The 17,533-nt window shown below is 40.9% G+C and overlaps 1 protein-coding gene across 2 annotated transcripts in view; it reads right to left on the reverse strand.

Annotated features, from left to right (window-relative positions):
- Nucleotides 1–1,417: 1,417 nt before the first annotated feature.
- APH1B (APH1B gamma secretase subunit) overlaps nt 1,418–17,533 on the reverse strand; it is a 25,779-nt gene continuing 9,663 nt past the window's right edge. The window contains exons 3-6 of one of the 2 annotated variants that reach the window (XM_006831558.1): nt 14,632–14,702; nt 13,484–13,606; nt 5,000–5,127; nt 1,418–1,585 (exon numbers count right to left, since the gene is read on the reverse strand). In XM_006831558.1, coding sequence (XP_006831621.1) covers nt 1,418–1,585; nt 5,000–5,127; nt 13,484–13,606; nt 14,632–14,702 — 490 coding nt within the window. The remainder of the gene's footprint in view (nt 1,586–4,999; nt 5,128–13,483; nt 13,607–14,631; nt 14,703–17,533) is intronic. The other variant, XM_006831559.1, reaches the window with a different exon arrangement.

Here is a 17,533-nt window from a genome sequence, read left to right on the forward strand (position 1 = left end):
TCCCTGGAAGGCATATGGCCAGCCCACACTACTGACCATATTTCTGTTTTGAACATGCTCATCATTCTTCCCCCACCAAAGTATCACCAGACTCACCTATGCATTGTGTCCCAGCTAAGCCCTGACTGCTGTTCCTCCTCCTTTTGGAGGCTCTAGTCTGCATCGCTGAGGGATCACCTTAAGGTAGAGGTCATTTCTGTTTCACACTCCCAGCTCCCCCAAAGCCATCCACTGAAAGCAATTTCTAGCTAGGTAGGCACACTTCACTGGCATTTTTTCTTTATAAAGAAAATCAAAAGGGTTGTTCTGAATACCTTGGTTTTCCAATCACAGAAATGCTTTATTTGCTACCCAAACCCATAATGTACTAGATGTAAAGATTACATGGATTATGTAAAAGCATGAATTTGTCAATTTTATACAACACCATTTTGGGGAAAGTGTTATTTAGTATAGCATAAGTGCCCATCTCACCCTGGTAGTTTGCTCTCCTCGAGCCAGAGAAGCCTGTCTCAGGGCGCCACCCAGCTCCCAGCACGGCTGAGGTAAAAGGCCGGTCCCACCAAGCAGCTACACTGCAGCCAACAAGAGCCACCGGGCATAGTCATGAAAAACATCAAATGGAGGGAAGGCTTTGTACAAAATAAACTTGATTCTGTAGCCCCTTCCTGAGGATTCAGAAAGTAATCATTTTTAGTTAAATAAACTGAACCTATGCTCAAAATCCATGTCATGCCATAACAAGAACAATCTAGAATGAAAAAAACAAAAACAAAAACCCTTCAGAGACGTAACAGCTTATCTATCGGTATCTTCCTTGGCTAAATCATCGTCCGTAGGACAGCAGGTGCACTTCATGGGGGTACTGAGAAGCACAGCCGGCCTCGTTCTCATACAGCGACGGAGGTGAAAGCAGAGCAAGGGATGGTAGCCCTTTAGCCTTTTGTGACTTCACAACTTAAAAAGATGACATGGTGGCGAAGAGTCGGAACAGACCGGACAGCACCCAAACATCACCACCACCACCAGAATTTACCACTCAGGCATTTGCTTGCCCAGTCCAGGTGAGGCAGCAGCTGAACACCGGATTCTTATTTCCTTCTGGCATTCTCATGGACACTGGTGCTTCTCAACTTGACTGGGTATCAGAATCCCTTGGGAAGCTTTTTAAAAACACTCACTGCCTAAACCAATTCAACCTGGAAGGTGTTGCACAGACATGGCACGCTTCATGTTCTTCGAGTGATTCTGGGGTGCAGCTGGGATGCGCACCACCGATGTGGCAGGAAAGCCATCTGGTGGGACTCTTTTCTAGATAGTTTTTTTTGTTTTTCCCTAAGATCTACCAGGAAACGGGACTTTTAGATAAAGGCACAGTTGTGCTTCCTGTGAAGACGCAGCCTGCTTGCTTGGGAGGTTATCTGGAGCGCTGGTTGAAAAGGAGAAAGTCCTTGTCTTGGCAGAGCAGACAGAGCTTGAGGCTTCGGAAGGAGCCCCCAGCAACGAAGAACGCCCAGATGCCCATGAGCACCAGGACGGTGTAGGATGACACCAGGTTTATCCCATAGTGAGGACTAATCAAGGTCTGCAAAGGAAAAAGCAATCAGCAAGTTTATGCCACATGTGCACAGGACCCACAGCTAAAGAACATGGAATGTTTTCAGTAGCGAGGTCTGCTTCACTAAACATACAATGCATGCCACTGTTAAGGAGTGAAACCCCCAAAACCCATTGCCATCAAGGCAATTCTTACAACGACCCTACAGAGCAGAGCAGAACTGTCCCCTCTCCTACATTTCCCAAGGCAGTAAATTTGTGTGCGTGTGTATTGTTTTTAAGCATATCCTGAAGTGATCTACTCACTGGAAATAACTAGATCACTGATTTTCAAGTGCTTTAGCAGCAGACACCATCTTTCAAATGACAGCTTTGTACAGAGCAAGAAAACAAACTATAGAAGTTGAACTGTTCCTTTAACACGCACTGGGAAGCTACATCTCAGCATCTCAATTTGACCTTTCTCTTTTGATCCCTAAACCAGACTTTCCAGAATCGCTACGGCTCTTTGGAATACATGTTTTTTGGAAACCACTAATAGTAAATGTTTGGAGTCTAGGATTGAACTGAGAATGTGACGTGCTATTTATGGTACAGAAGGAGACGGGCACATCTTTCTCCCGTGGGCTGGCTGGTAGGTTTGAACCACTGAGCTTTTGGTTAGCAGTTGAATGCTTAACAACTGCACCACCAGGCCTCCTTTTTTGAAGAGCACTAGGCCCCAAAAGAGCTTGGTGTGGTGCTATAGGATAAGCACTGGACTGCTAACCTCAAGGTCAGCTGTTCTAACCCACAAGTTACTTTTGGAAACCCTATACAGGGTCACAATGAGTCAGAACTGAGTACTCGATGGCACACAGTGGGTTCCAAAATGACCCAAAGAACTAATGAATTAACCTCACCACTCATCAACAGACATTATCTGGCAGATCTGTGCTTTGCTAGGTTCAAATGGAGATAATAAAAAGTAATTAGAAACCAGAACCCAATGGAAAACTCAATAGACCATACATGCTTTATAACCTGGGCTTTGGGATAAAATTAATTTCTGTTCATTAAATTGCCTTTTAAATTTTCATGAAAACGAAATAAATCCTAGTGACTTGAGGTAATGAGATATCCTTTATATTCAAGAGGACATGAGGGAATAGTATCTTTTTTTCACCTTCCAAACTGTTGGGAGTTCCAAAAGTTTATTCATTCAGAAAAAGCTGGTAGAGTGCCACTGTGTACCAGGTGCCCTGTTAGATGTTGGGAGTGCAGCAGTGAAGACCGAAGCCTCTACCTCAATTGAGCTTACGTGCTAGTAAGGGAGGCAGTCAGTGCACAAGGGAACAAATGAATAAACCAAAGCATTACAAATTGTGGTGAATGCTAGCGCAGAAAAACTGTAATTGTGATGATGCTAATATGGGTAAGAACAAGGTGATCTACTTAGATGGGCAACGAAGGCCCTGAGGAAGTGAAAGTTGAGACCTCTGGGAGATAGCAGAATGAGGCATGTGAAGAGGACCAAAGGAAGAGCGAGAAGGAGGGGAACAAAGAGCGTGAGGCAACCAAGATGTGACAAGAGGTCAGTATCAATGATGAGCAGAGCCCGAGAGGAGGTCAGAGAGGACGGCAGGGACTGACAGTGTTGTAGGTTACATAAAGCAGTATGGATTTTTCATCTGTGCATATGCAGAACCACAGAAGGGTTTTTCGACGGGGAGCCAATGAAAGTCCTGATTTCAATTTTTAAAACCCCCGAGAAAGGACTAAGGGAGACTATGGTGCTCGCCTGGTGACTAGTGAGGAAGACAGCACACTACATGCAGAGAGCACAGGATAGCGACTTAGACCAGGCTGGTGGTATGGTAGACAAGACAGGCACTGAGCATTTTCTGTCCTCTTCAGAACTCACCTCAAAGTGAAAAATTCTAATTTACTTTACAGGGTGGTAAGCTCTTTTATAAGGCGCTCTGGTAGTCTAGTGGTAATGAGTCGGGCTGCTAACCTCAAGGTCAGCAGTTCAAAACTACCAGCTGTTCTGCAGGCGAAAGATGAGGCTTCCTGCTCCCATAGAGATTTATAGCCTCAGAAACCCCATGCAGGGTTGCTATGAGTCAGAACTGACGCCACCACACATAACCACCACCACCACCACCACCACACCAAGCTCTTTTGTGTCCTGGTGTGGTGCTGTGGGATCAGCACTGGACTGCTAACAAAGGTCGGTGGTTCAAACCCACCAGCTGCTCCTTAGAAAAGCTTATACAGGGTCGTTATGAGTCAGAGCCCACCTGACAGTACTTAACAAGTTCTTTTGTATTTTTCTTTAACAAATATTTTTTTCTCTGTTAAACAATTCAAAAGTAATACATGTTTGTTGTAGAAAATTAGAATATACAAATGAGCAAAATAAATAAAAATTTAAACTATTAAAATACAGATCGGTTAATATTTACTAAACAGAACACAAAAAGTACAAAACATAAAGAAAAAGATAAATTTATTTGTTCTACATATATCTGACAAAGGATTCTTTCATGGGTATATGGGGAGTGGGGTTTCAAAAAGTTTGTGATAAAAATAGCATTAAAAAATAACAGAATTACTCCAGAACTTTTTGAAGCCCTGTTATATAATGTGACAGACACCACAACATACCCATCAGGATAGCGGAGGAACTACAATTCATAGATTACTGGTGGGAGTAGAAATCAACCCACTCCAGAAAACGAGTGGATGAACAGTTGAACGTATTTCTAGCCAACAGCCCAGCAATTCCATTCCTAGGCATATATGCAAAAGTGTACATGTGCTCCCCAAGAGACACACACTGAAGTGTCCAGATCAGCAGTACTCATAATATTTACAAACTAGAGACGCCATCAATGGCTCTAGTTTGTAGAATGGATACATTTTGGTATCGTCACACAACAGAATACTATACTTCAATGTGTAAGCAGTCTAGAGCTCCATACAGATACATCTTACATTGTTCAACAAAAGGAGCCAGACCCCAAAGCAAATACATGATTCCATTTACATAACACCAAAAGGCAGCGCGAGCTGTGGTGTTACAGGAGGGTGGTTACACTGAGAAGGGTCGTGACCAGAAGTGACATAGGAGGGCAAGCTAGATAGGTGTGTTCACACTGTGAACATTCATCAAGATGTGCATTTTGGATTCGTGTACTTTTCTATGCATATGTTATTTTTAGTAAAACCACTACTTAAGCGGTCATAAGGTACTGTTGTTAAGTGCTGTCGAGTCGGTTCTGACTCCTAGCAACCCTGTACAGGGTTTTCTAAGGAGCAGCTGGTGAGTTTGAAGCACAGACCTTGCGGTTCAAACTGACCTTTCGTTCCAGGGTATTATCCTGCAGCGCCACGCCAGGACTTCAGATATAAGGGACTAGGTTTCAAAACAGAGTCTGAACACGGGGATGGCACTCACCAAGGCTGACACGAGCAGATGGGTCAGGAGAACCACAAGAAGGGTGCACCACCTTCTCTTCTCACAGCCGTCAAAAAACACAATGCCCCAGAAGATGTGCAGTAAAACGATACCCAGCGTCATGAAAGCTGAAAGACAGTCAACCATTAGGGCCCAGCCCCCAGACGACAGACAGCGCCGCACAGACTCTTGGGGTTCATGTCGCCTAAAGGAGCATTTAAACTCATCGGATGCACACGGGATCTGGACACACACTGATTCCAATGGTAATCAGGAAAATCACATTTCTCAGTGTGGGGTCCCCTCTGCACAGCTTCTCCTCTAGAAGGTAAAACAAAAAGCCAACCTGAAGTTGCTTTTAAATCCATTCCCCTAAGAAGGCCATAAAACCATTCTGACCAGCTCCCCACACTCCATTAACCTTCTACCCTCATTAACAGACCTTTGTCAATTAAAAAGAACTACTTTCAGTTTAAAACCAGTCCCTTCACTAAAGTGAAATGTCTTCTCAGATCTTAAAAAAAGAAAAAGACCAATGGAAAAATGTTGTTAATGCTGTGTGGTATCTTTTACCTTCTTTCAGGAGAATCATTTAAGTAAACGTCATATGAAACAGCCTATCGTACTAAAGACTCCTGGTGTGGCGCTGGAGGATCAGCACGAGGCTGAGAACCATAAGGTCGGGAGTTCACACCTACCAGCTGCTATTTGGAAACACTATATAGGGTTCATATGAGTTGGAACCTACGCAATGGGCATAACAATCTTACTAAAGTGAATTAGCGCCATCTAGTGAAAGAAGCTGTGCAGTGTTTCTGAGAGCAGCTGGTGGGTTTGCGCCAACTCTCCAACAACAACATATGCATATGGAGCCCTGATGTGGTGCTGAACTGCTAAATTGCGATGAGTTGGAACCTACTCGATGGCACTCAACACCAATATTCATATAGTGTAACTGCTCACAATAAACCGTATGTTCAAATTCCACTGAGTTATTATTTTTAACTCAAAATTATATACAATTCGTCTAAAATAACTGAATTTGATGAGCACATGCAGGCTTTTCTGTGGAATATGACTTGTGTATTCTGTGTATGTGCATCTTGGCCTGGTGCCCACATTAGAGTGGGCAGGTTCCATATTTCTGCACATTTTTATATGAAACCAAAAAAAAAAGACACACCAATTTCCCTTGGCTGCCATTAGTACCCACCAAAGTGGCAGCAGGTCAAGTCTGACAACTCTCCTTGGCATTGTCTTCCTACCTACTGCTGGTAAAGCATAAAGCTAGAGGCACTTAGTTCTCAATCAATGGATCATTATCACCTGGGAACGTCTTAGCACAGCACTTTCATAGTGGAGCTCTCCTCCACTCCTGCTGTACTGAATTAGATCTATGAGGGGTGGAGAAATTCAGCAATCAGTGTTTTAGCAAGCCTTCAGGTGATCCCACTGCTCAGGAGAGCGTGCACAAAGAGAACTCTGAAAGAACACTTACACCAGCATTGTGTGTCATAACAGAAGACAGAAAACCACCCAAATGTCCACCAACACCAGAATGGATACACTGTAGATCCCTGGAGTGGTACTGTGGGATCAGAACTAGACTGCTAACCACAAGTTGGCAGTTCAAACATACCGACTACTCCTCGAAAACTCTGTATTATACAGGGTCACTATGAATTGGACTCATAGGGTTACTAAGAGTCGAGGGCAGTTAACAACAACAATATACAATGGGATACACTGGGATACACAATATAAACTATTCCAAGAATATAAGGTTGAGTAAGGGAAAAAAATGTATATGTTAAGCATGAACATTAAACTGAAACATTTTGAATGAGCTTGTGCCTAAAGAAGTTACAATAGCAGTTACAAATAATATATCTAGGATAACTAAGTATTTGGGGTTATTATTTTAAAATAAAAATTAATTTTAAATGTATAATTCAACGCTTAAACTCTAAGAATGATGTTAGAACAAATAAGAAACTTGCACACAATAAAGACAGTTCTTTAATTCTATAGGGACATATTCACAGCATGGTAACACTGATATCCTAACTTGGCTGAGGTCTTTATTATCCTTTCTTTGAATTTCCCCTTGAATTTGAAGAAAATACAAATTCTATTCCAAATGGCCAAAGTATTTTTCACTTTCTTCCAAAAGAATCACTTAAGTGAACATCATAAAAAAACAGCCTCTCTTACTAAAGGGCATGAGCACCATCTAGTGGAGTTGCTTTGGGTCTGAACGGACTCGATGGTAGGATCAGCACTAGACTGCTAACCACAAGGTTGGCAGTTCAAATCCACCAGCCACTCCTAGGAAACCTATACAAGGTCACTGTAAGTCAGAGCCAACTCAATGGCACTTAACAACAACAACAGTGAAGTTCTGGTGTGGCTCTATAAGGTAAGCACTGGACTGCTATGCATGAGAACAGCAGTTCAAACTCACCAGCTGCTCTTCAGAAACCCTATAATGCGTCGCTTTCAGACAGAACTGACTCCACGGCACTTTAACAGTGAAAGCAGCTGGCAGAACAATCAATAGGAGCCCCTCCTAGGAAACCCTATACAAGTGTGCTATGAGTCTGAACCAACTCGACTGCACTTAACTTGAACAAACAGTAAGAAAATACATTTTTGTTAGTAAAAGCCACCAACTTACGATCTTTTTGTTACAGCCATACTGATAGTGAAGATAAATGCCAATTCTCAAATATGTCATCACTGGGAAATGAACTAATTTGCTTTGTAAACTTTCACTCAAACTACAATTGTTTAAAAACATTGTAAACATTGCATCCAGACAATTTATATCTGGCGGACAAAAAAAAAGTCTGAAATGAGTTGGTCCTTTTTTACTGCATCTTTGGATAAAAAGATCAACTTATCATCATTTCCCCCTTTTAGTCTCAACTTTAAGATTAAATTACACTACCTATCCCCAAAAAAGGGTCCAGATGTCAGGTTAAAGTCTGGGGTTATCTTGGTGATGCATACATAGTTGTTGTCAGAGGCTGCTGAGTTGCTTCGGACTCACAGTGACCCTATGTACAACGGAACAAACCAGTGCTTCGTTCGGTGCCATCCTCACAGCTGTCCCATGTCTGAGCCCACTGTTGTAGCCACTGTGTCAGTCTATCTTTTTGAAGGTCTTTCTCTTTTTTGCTGACCCTCTGCTTTACCAAGCATGATGGCCTTCTCCAGGCACTGGCTCCTGCTGATAATATGTCCCGAGTACATGACACAAAGTCTCACCATCTTTGCTGTTAAGGGACATTTTGGCTCTACTTCTTTCAAGACAGACTTGTGTTTGTTTTCCTGGCAGCTCGTGGTCTATTCAGTATTCTTTGCCAACATCATAATTCAAAGGCATCAATTCTCTTTGATCTTCCTTATTCATTGTCTAGCTTTCACATGCAGATGAGGTGATTAACAATATCATGGCTTGAGTCAGGTACATCTTAAGTCTTCAAAGTGACATCTTTACTTTTTAAGTTTTAAAATGCCTTTTGCAGTGATTTGCATAATACAATGTCATTTGAGTTGATTGCAGCATCTGTGAATATTGATTGTGGATCTGAGTAAAATGAAATCCTTGACAACTTCAATCTTTTCACTATTTATAATGATGTTGTTTACTGGTTCAGTTGTAAGGATGTTTGTTTTCTTTACATTAAGGAATCCATACTGAAAATCTTTGATTTTCATCAGTAAATGCTTCAAGTACTCTTCACTTTGAGAAATCAAGGTTGTGTCATCTGTATATTGCAAATTGTTAATGAGTCTTCCTCCAATTCTGATGCCATGTTCCTTTTCATATAATCCAGTTTTTCAGATTATTTGCAAATCATACATATTGAATAAGTATGGTGAAAGGATTATCATCCTAATATATACCTTTCCCCTTCAACACATACATATCCCCTTCTACTACTCATCTGTCAGTCTGTCATACTGTAGTGGTTTGTGTGTTGCTGTGATGCTGGAAGCTAGTATTTTAAATACCAGCAAGGTCATCCATGGTGGACAGGGTTCAGTAGAACTTGCAGGCTAAGACAGACTAGGAAGGAGGAGAGGTAGACCATTTCTGAATGATTCACCACTGAAAACCTTAAGAATACCAGCAGGACATTGTCAGATACAGTGCCAGAAGATAGCCCCTCAGGTTAGAAGGCACTCAAAATATGACTGAGGAAGAGCTGTCTCCCCTTAAACTAGAGCTGACCATAAAGAAATGAATAGAGCAAAGCTTTCAGGACCTTCATTTGCTGATGGGGCACAACCCAAAATGAAGAGAAACAGCTGTAAACATCCATTAATAATTAGAACCTGGATGTATACAGCATGAATCTAGGAAAATTATAAGTTGTCAGAAATGAAATGGAATGCATAAGATCGATACGGTTTACTATGCTGAGAACATAAATTGAAGAGGAATGGTGTTGCATTCATTGTCAAAAGGAACATTTCAAGATCTATCTTGAAACATATAGGATAATACAAATACACCTGATAGGACAATACAAATACACCTTCAAATTTATTCACCAACCACCAAAGCCAGTGATGATGAAATTGAAGAATTCTACCAACTTCTTCAGTCTGAAATAGATGAAGCAGGCACTCAAGATGCATTGATAATTGTTGGTGTTTGCAGCGCAAAAAGTTGGAAACAAAGAAGGATCTATAGTTGTGAAATAGGAACTTGGTGATAGAAATGATGCTGGAGACAATATGGTAAGAATTTTACAAGGCCAATGACTTCTCCATTGCACTTACCTTTTTAAACAACATAAAGATGATTATACACATGGACCTTACCAGATAGAATACACAGGAATCAAACTGACTGCATCTGTGGGAAGACGCTCAATATCATTAGCCAACTCAAAGCCAGGGCCAACTGTGGAACAGACCATCAACTGTTCATATGCAAGTTCAGGTTAAAGCTGAAGAATATTAAAACAAGTCCACAGGGCCAATATGACTTCAAATATGTCCCATCTGAATTTAGAGACCATCTCAAGAACAGATTTGATGTACTAGACACTAATAACCGAAGACCAGAGGAGTTGTGGGATGACATAAAGAACATCATACAGGAACAAAGTCAACAGTTATTAAAAAGACAGGAAAGAAAGAAAAGGCCACATGGATATCAGAAGAGACTCTGAAAGTTGCTCTTGAGAGTAGAGAAGCTAAGCAAATGGAAGAAATGATTAAGTGAGAGAGTTGACTAGAAAATTTTAAAGGGCAGCTTGAGAAGACAAAGTATTAGAATGAAGTATGCAAAGACCTGGTGTTAGAAAACCAAAAGAGGAGAATATGTTCAGCATTTCTCAAATAAAAAAAAACAAAACAAGAAAAAGTCCAAGCCTCAACTTGCAATATTGAAGGACTGTATGGGCAAATTACTGAGTGATTCAAAAAGTCTAAAAGAAGATGGAAAGAATACACAAGAGTCACTGTACCAATAAGAATTGGTTGATGTTCAATCATTTCAAGAGGTAGTGTATGATCGAGAACCAATGGTACTGAAGGAAGAAGTTCCAGCTGTACTAACAGCATTGGTTAAAAAAAAAAAAGGGGGGTGTGTGTCCAGGAAATGACAGAGCACCAACTGAAATCATTCAACACATTGACACAGCACTAGAGCCCTCACTTGTCTATGTCAAAAAATTTGGAAGGACAGCTACCTAGCTAATCGACTGTGCCCTTTCCAAAGAAAGGTAACCCAATGGAATGCAGAAATCATCGAACAATACTATTACTATCACATGCAAGTAAAACTTTTCTGAAGACAATTTAAAAATGGTCACAGTAGTACACTGACAGGCAACTGCCAGAAAGTCAAGCCCAATTCAGAAGAGGACTAGGGATATCATTGCTGATATCAGATGTACCTTGGCTGAAACCAGAGAATGCCAGAAAAATGTTTCCTTGTGCTTTATTGACTATGCAGAAGATTTTGACTATGTGAGATATAACACACTATGGTGTGGTGCTGCAGAATAATGCAATGGATCACAAGGTCAGTTTAAGTCACAAGGTCAGCAGTTCAAACCCACCAGCCACTCTTCAGAAACCCTATACAGGGTCGCTATGAGTCAGAACCTACTCAACAACACTTCTTATAACAACATTTCGAGGAATGGGTATTCTAGAATTCTTAATTGTGCTCATGAGGAATCTGTACATAGATCAAGAGGCATTCATTTGAATAAAACAAGGGTCATCAAATGGTTTAAAATTAGGAAAGGTGTGCGCCAGGATTGTATTCTTTCACTATACTTATTCAATCTGTATGTTGAGCAAATAATCTGAGAAGCTGGGTTATATAAAACAGAAATATGGCATCAGGGTTTAAGGTAGACTCTTTAACAACCTGCAATATACAGATGATACAACCTTGCTGCCAGAAGTGATGCAGACTTAAAATACTTACTGATGAAGATCAAAGAGCACAGCCTTCAGTGTAGATTGTACCTCTGATACTCACAACTGGACCAGTAAATAACATCATGATAAATTGAGGAAAGATTGAAGTTGTCAAACACTTCATTTTGCTTGGATCCACAATCAACACTCATGGAAGCAGCAGTTAAGAAATCAAACAATGTATTGCATTGGGCAATCTACTGCAAAAGACCTCTTTAAAATGTTAAAGTTTGAGGACTAAGGTGTGCCTGACCCAAGCCAAAGTATTTTCAATTGCTTAAGATGTATGTGATAGTTGGACAACTGAATAAGGAAGACAGGAAAAGAATCGATACAATTGAATTATATATAGCATGAAGAACACTAAAAATACCATGAACTTCCAGAAGAAAGATCAAATCTGTGTTGGAAGAAGTACAGCCAGATGCTTCTTAGAAGCCAGGATGGTGACACTTTGTCTCTCAGACTTGGGAAATGTTATCAGGAGCTGGAGGAGGACATCATGCTTGGTAAAGTGGAGGGTCAGCGAAAAAGAGAAAGACCCCCCCAGTGAGATAGACTGATATAGTGGCAACAGCAATGGGCACAAATGTAACAACAATTGTGAGGATGGGGCAGGACCAGACACTGTTTCGCTCTGTTGTGCATATGTTCACTGAGTCAGAACCGACCCAATAGCACCTAACATCAATGCCCCTTTGTCCTGTTTGGATGACTGTCTCTTACTCTCTGTACAGGTCCCACATGAGCACGATGAAATGTTCTAGAACATTTTTGCAATATTATTCATAATTTGTTATGATCCACACAGTCAAATACCTTTGCATAGTCAATATAACAAAAGCAAACCTCTTTCTGGTATTCTCTGCTTTCAGTTATGATGCACTTAGCAACAGCAATGATAGCTCTTGCTCTACATCCTCTTTTGAATCCAGCTTGAATTTCTGACAGCTCCCTGTCAATGTATTTCTGCAACCACTTTAAAAATTTTCTTCAGAAAAATTTTACTTGCATCTGATATTAATTAACGCTATTGTTCAATAATTTCTGAATTCTGTTGGGTGACCTTTCTTTAAATTGGACACACATATGGGTCATTTCCAGATGGATGATCAGGTGGCTGTCTTCCATATTTCTTAGCATAGATGAGTGAGGGCCTTCAGGGCTTTGTCAGTTTTGTTGAAACATTTCAATACATATTAAAAAACGTTAACAAAGCACATTCTCCCCACTGCCATTGAGCCAAGATTTATAGCAACCCTATATAGAATTTCTAAGGAGCTCTGGTAGCGTAGTGGTTATGAATCAGGCTGCGAGCTGCAAGGTTAGCAGTTCAAAACTACCAGCAGTTCCGCGGGAGAAATATGAGGCTTTCTGCTCCCGTAAAGATTATAGCCTCGGAAACCTTGTACAGTGCTGCTATGAGTCGGAACCGACTCCACGATACTTAACAACAACAATATAGAATTTCTAAGACAATAAATCTTTACAGCAGCAGACAACCTCATCTTTCTTCTGTGGAACTGCTGGTGGATTTGAACTGCTCACCTTGTGATATGTAGCCCATTGCTTAACCACAGAACCTCCAAGGTAGCCTACAGAAATTCACTTCAATACTTCCTCTACACAACAGCACTGTTAGCATAGTGATATAAAAATAAACTTTATGCAAGCTAAATTCCACTCAAAATTTGAAAATACTTTAATCAAAATTTTTGTTTTTCTAGGTTCTTCATTTGATCATGCCAAACAGTATCTTACCTTTAGAAGACCTGACATAACTTGGCACTCCTAAGGCAGTAAACTCCAATGAGGATGATAACACTGTCCCATCTCCTACCCTGACTCACTGCCCTGCTGGGTAGGTTGGGTAGTCATGCCTGCATTTGCATTTTAAAACATCCTTCTCATGAAACCAGAATGAACCTTGAATTGCCTTAAAGAAATGATGGGCAGATTGAATCACTAAAACTTGTAGAATGTCATAAAGACAGACTGGAAACTGAGCACTCATAGCGACCCAGCACGTACCTGAATTAAGGAAGAACTGGGGAGAATCTCCATGGATGCCCACCGTGCCTGGCCCCAGGGAGTCCGACAGGGTATTCACAAAGGAAAAAACTCCACTCATGATTCCAAAGCCTAAGCCAGAAACTAAAGAAAAAGACAAAACATTGTTAAATACTTCTCATGCTGTGATTTCTCTTCAAATCAGATTTCCAAGGATGAGTGAGGAAACGCCCTTTTGTTGAAGGGGAAAGGGTGTATGTTGTTACAGCACTAAAATGCTGACTTTGTCTAAATAATGGAGAGAGGAGGGGGATGAGGAAAGAAAACGCCTAGTGGAATGGCAGCAGAGATCTGACAAAGGAGAGAGAAAGAAGCTCTAGAGAGCCAGAAGACAGGAGGTCGGGAGGACTGCATGATGCTAAACCTCTGGCTTTGGTTTCTAACAGTTTTTGGATTTACGTTTGATGGCTTAGGGCTGGAATTGAGCTTGCTTAGTGGCTATGTATTTTAAGGAGGGATCCCTGGGTCAAATTGAGTGGCTTGACCAAGGGCCCAATGTTTAAAGATAATTCTGAAAGAAAAACATGCAGAGGTATTAACTGCATTAATGTTGAGTTCTCCTTAGTACCAATAAGACTCATGGTAAACATTCCACGAAGTTAACAGATACATCACCGAGAAACTGTTAGCTAACTAGAGCGTGTTGCTTTTGCTGCTAGATACCATCAAGTCGATTCCAACTCATGTGGCAGAGTAGAACTACCTAGTAGGGTTTTCTAAGCTGGAATCTTTACGATATTTACTTACCTGTCACAATTAAAAGCTAATTAAGGCTTATGACATTATACATAATAGCCAGGTCTTGTTCCCATAGAGCTACTTACTAGGTGAATGCAAACTATCAACCATTCTGTTAGTAGTTGAGCGCTTAGTTCCATTATTTGTGCCACCATGGCTCCTTAATTTGAGTGTATCCATGTTAAAAACTGAGCTTTCAAACCTGGTAACCCAGTTAATAAACATCTAGACAAGGTTTTCCTGCAATTGCTTTCCTTCACATGAGGGCCTTGGAGAGTTGGAAAAACACTGTGGACCAATAGATCAAGGCAGATATTTGAAATCTACAGATACAAAAAACCAAAATGGCTGCTATTTGTACTGACACTTACCGTAGGCCAACAATCGCATAGAGGGCCCCGTCTCATCTGGGTTTATAGCCTTCAAACCCTCATTGGCTTTTCTAAAATAAAAGCACACATCATTTTTATTTTATTTTATTTTTTTAAAGAAAAGCTGTATATCAGGAAAATATACACGATACTTCAAATCCAGATACTTACTGAGGCTTTTGATTAGGTTATACATTAAGTCTGAAATCCATTTAAACAAAACCTAGCAATTTTTCAGCTAGCTTTGCCAACGAATTCATGTTTTATTTGCTGAACTTTACAGAATGGGAATACTAAGAAAAATGTAAGTCAACAAGCTGTCGAGGGCTAAGTTAGAAGAGAGACGCGGGGCAGTGCTTTCAACTACATTCTGAGCTCAGTGCAAATTCAATCCAACAGCCCGTGGGAACTTGGCCCACAATGAATTTTTTTCTCTCCGCAAAGTACTGACTCTTCATCCCCACTTTGTTGGAACTTCATTCTACCTTCTGCCTGGATTATACTTATTCTGCCACCTTGTCTTCCACTTTCCACTCCATCAAACCTAAATTCTGCTCATCATTCAAGGTTCAGTTTAACTGGCAACTTCTCAAAGAAGCTGCCGGCTGGTAGTTTCAAACTGCTGACCTTGAGTTTAGTAACCTGACTTGTAACCACTAAGCTACCACACTTCCTTACCAATGAGTGGCAATTACTAAGTTCCCCTTACACTCCTGGTGTGACGCTGCAGGAGAAGCACTGGACTGCTAACCAAACGGTTGGCAGTTCAACTCATCCATCACTCCTCAGACACCCTATACAAGGTCACTATGAATCAGAACCAACTCCACGGCACTTAACAACTAAAACAATCTTCCCTTGCTCTTGAATTCTCCAGTACTGATGGCCTGAACGCTCTGGATTCTAAATTAGTTGACATGTTTGTTTTGTATCTTCAGTTTGGCTTCAGTCTGACACATTCTTTGTATCCTGCAGAAATATGCTACTCTCAGAATCGGAGATAAATGAATTTGTAGATAAAAGGAAGACTGCTACTCACTAAGAAATGATCTTCAGCATGAGCTCCCATGCTTCTGTTAGGAGTTTACCAGGAGCCCTTCCCTCCCCCCAGAAGACAGATACATTAGGAAGGATAGTTGTCTACTCCACTATTGGCGCCAATACTAATCTTGCTTGGGCAGAAAACTTGGCAACAATCATAAGAGTCTGTCCAAATAATACTTAAATTATATTTACTATGAAGTATATTTATTAAGGAGTCGTGGTGTCGTGCTGTAGGATAAGCAATCGATCATAATGTCGGTTTGAACCTCAAGGTCAATGGTTCAAACTCACCAGCTGCTTCTTGGAAACCCTATACAGGGTCGCTATGAGTTGAAAACACAAAAACCCTATCAGGGTCATTATGAGTCGGAACCAACTCAATGGCACTTAACAACAATAACATTTTTTAAAGCAATAAAGGGACCAAAACATTGAATAAAAAGTTTTCAGCAAGTGCTGAAACCAAAAGGAATTGACTTTTTTTTTTTTAAGTGAATTGAGTGATTAGTTTACATGGGGGAACATTAGTTTTACACTCATCATTTCATTGCAATGATTACAATCTCCTCTGTGCATCATCATTCAATAATATGTACGTCTATTTCCTCTGGGTTTTTTTTTGTTTTTTTTTCTTTTTTTTTTGGTGGGGGAGGAATGTACACAAAACCACTCAGGAATATATAATGATTTAAACAACGAAAGGACATGTTCTGCAAGCCTGCCCCCTGGCCACCAGCACCTGGCTGCCAGCACACAGCCTTTGTCTTTCCGTGAGTCTGAAGTCCTCAGCTGCTTTCTCTCTCCATGCTCGCATATAAGGAATTTTTACTCTTAAGAGTAAAAATGGAAATGAACCTTTAAATTTTTTCTCTCAAAAGAACATACTTATTTTCTGGGCATTTTGTAAATTTATCTTTCCAGGTATGCAAATTCATTATAGTCAATCTATTCACTACATAAATATAAATAAAAAATCATAGATTACATGAAATGAAGGGCAATGCAGAATTCAACCCACACAATAACAGGCATAATGATAAGTGTCCTTTGCTTTTCTAGACTCAAAAGAACACACTGGCCAGTAGGAAGCACCCTTTGGAGGAGAGGGCAGGAGCCAGACATTTAAGAGACTCTCTTCCGTCTCCGGAGCAATAGCCAATGCAAATGCCCAACTTTCCTACATAAACAGATGTTTACTTACCTACCACAATTAAAAGCTAATTAAGAGAGAACAAACAAGACGGCAGATCGGGTGGAAGTGCAGTAAAGGAGCTCTGCCAGCAACAACACAGAATACCCGACCAAGCAGGCTCAGGGGATGGTCCCAGAACTCTGAACCACATACAAAGGAATATTTAGAAGGTTGGAAGGCTTACAGCTGGGGGAATTTGTGGCAGAAGCAAGAAATCTATTGCTTTCTAATTCAAGACGCTCAGCTGCTCAAGGAGCCACCATCTTGGGTGAGACCAAGCAGGGGAAGGATCAGAGCGGCCACAGACACCTGCCAGACCCGCAGAGATAAAAGTGTGGACATTCTTTTCTTTTGGTAGCTGTTCATTGCTCTCTTGCTGTCTGTGCAACTCCATTCTAGTGACTATAGGGGTGCCTGAGCTAGTGGGCACCACAGTCCCACCCTCGGAGGGTTCTACTATGCATGCGCACAGATCTCCTTGAAATTTAAAGAGACAGTTTCCAATTAAAACCAAACAACCACAGCCAGCCCTGAACTGTTTACAACTAGAAAAAAGGCCTGAATGGGGATTGTGAAGCAGGACAAGCAGACAAAAAAGGAAATAGGCTGGTAATTAAATCCTAAGTTACGTCAAAACAACCAACAGTGGCATCTTGAAATTTCTCA

The sequence above is a fragment of the Chrysochloris asiatica genome, unplaced genomic scaffold (assembly GCF_000296735.1).
Source record: "Chrysochloris asiatica unplaced genomic scaffold, ChrAsi1.0 scaffold00004, whole genome shotgun sequence".
Lineage (NCBI taxonomy): Eukaryota > Metazoa > Chordata > Mammalia > Afrosoricida > Chrysochloridae > Chrysochloris > Chrysochloris asiatica.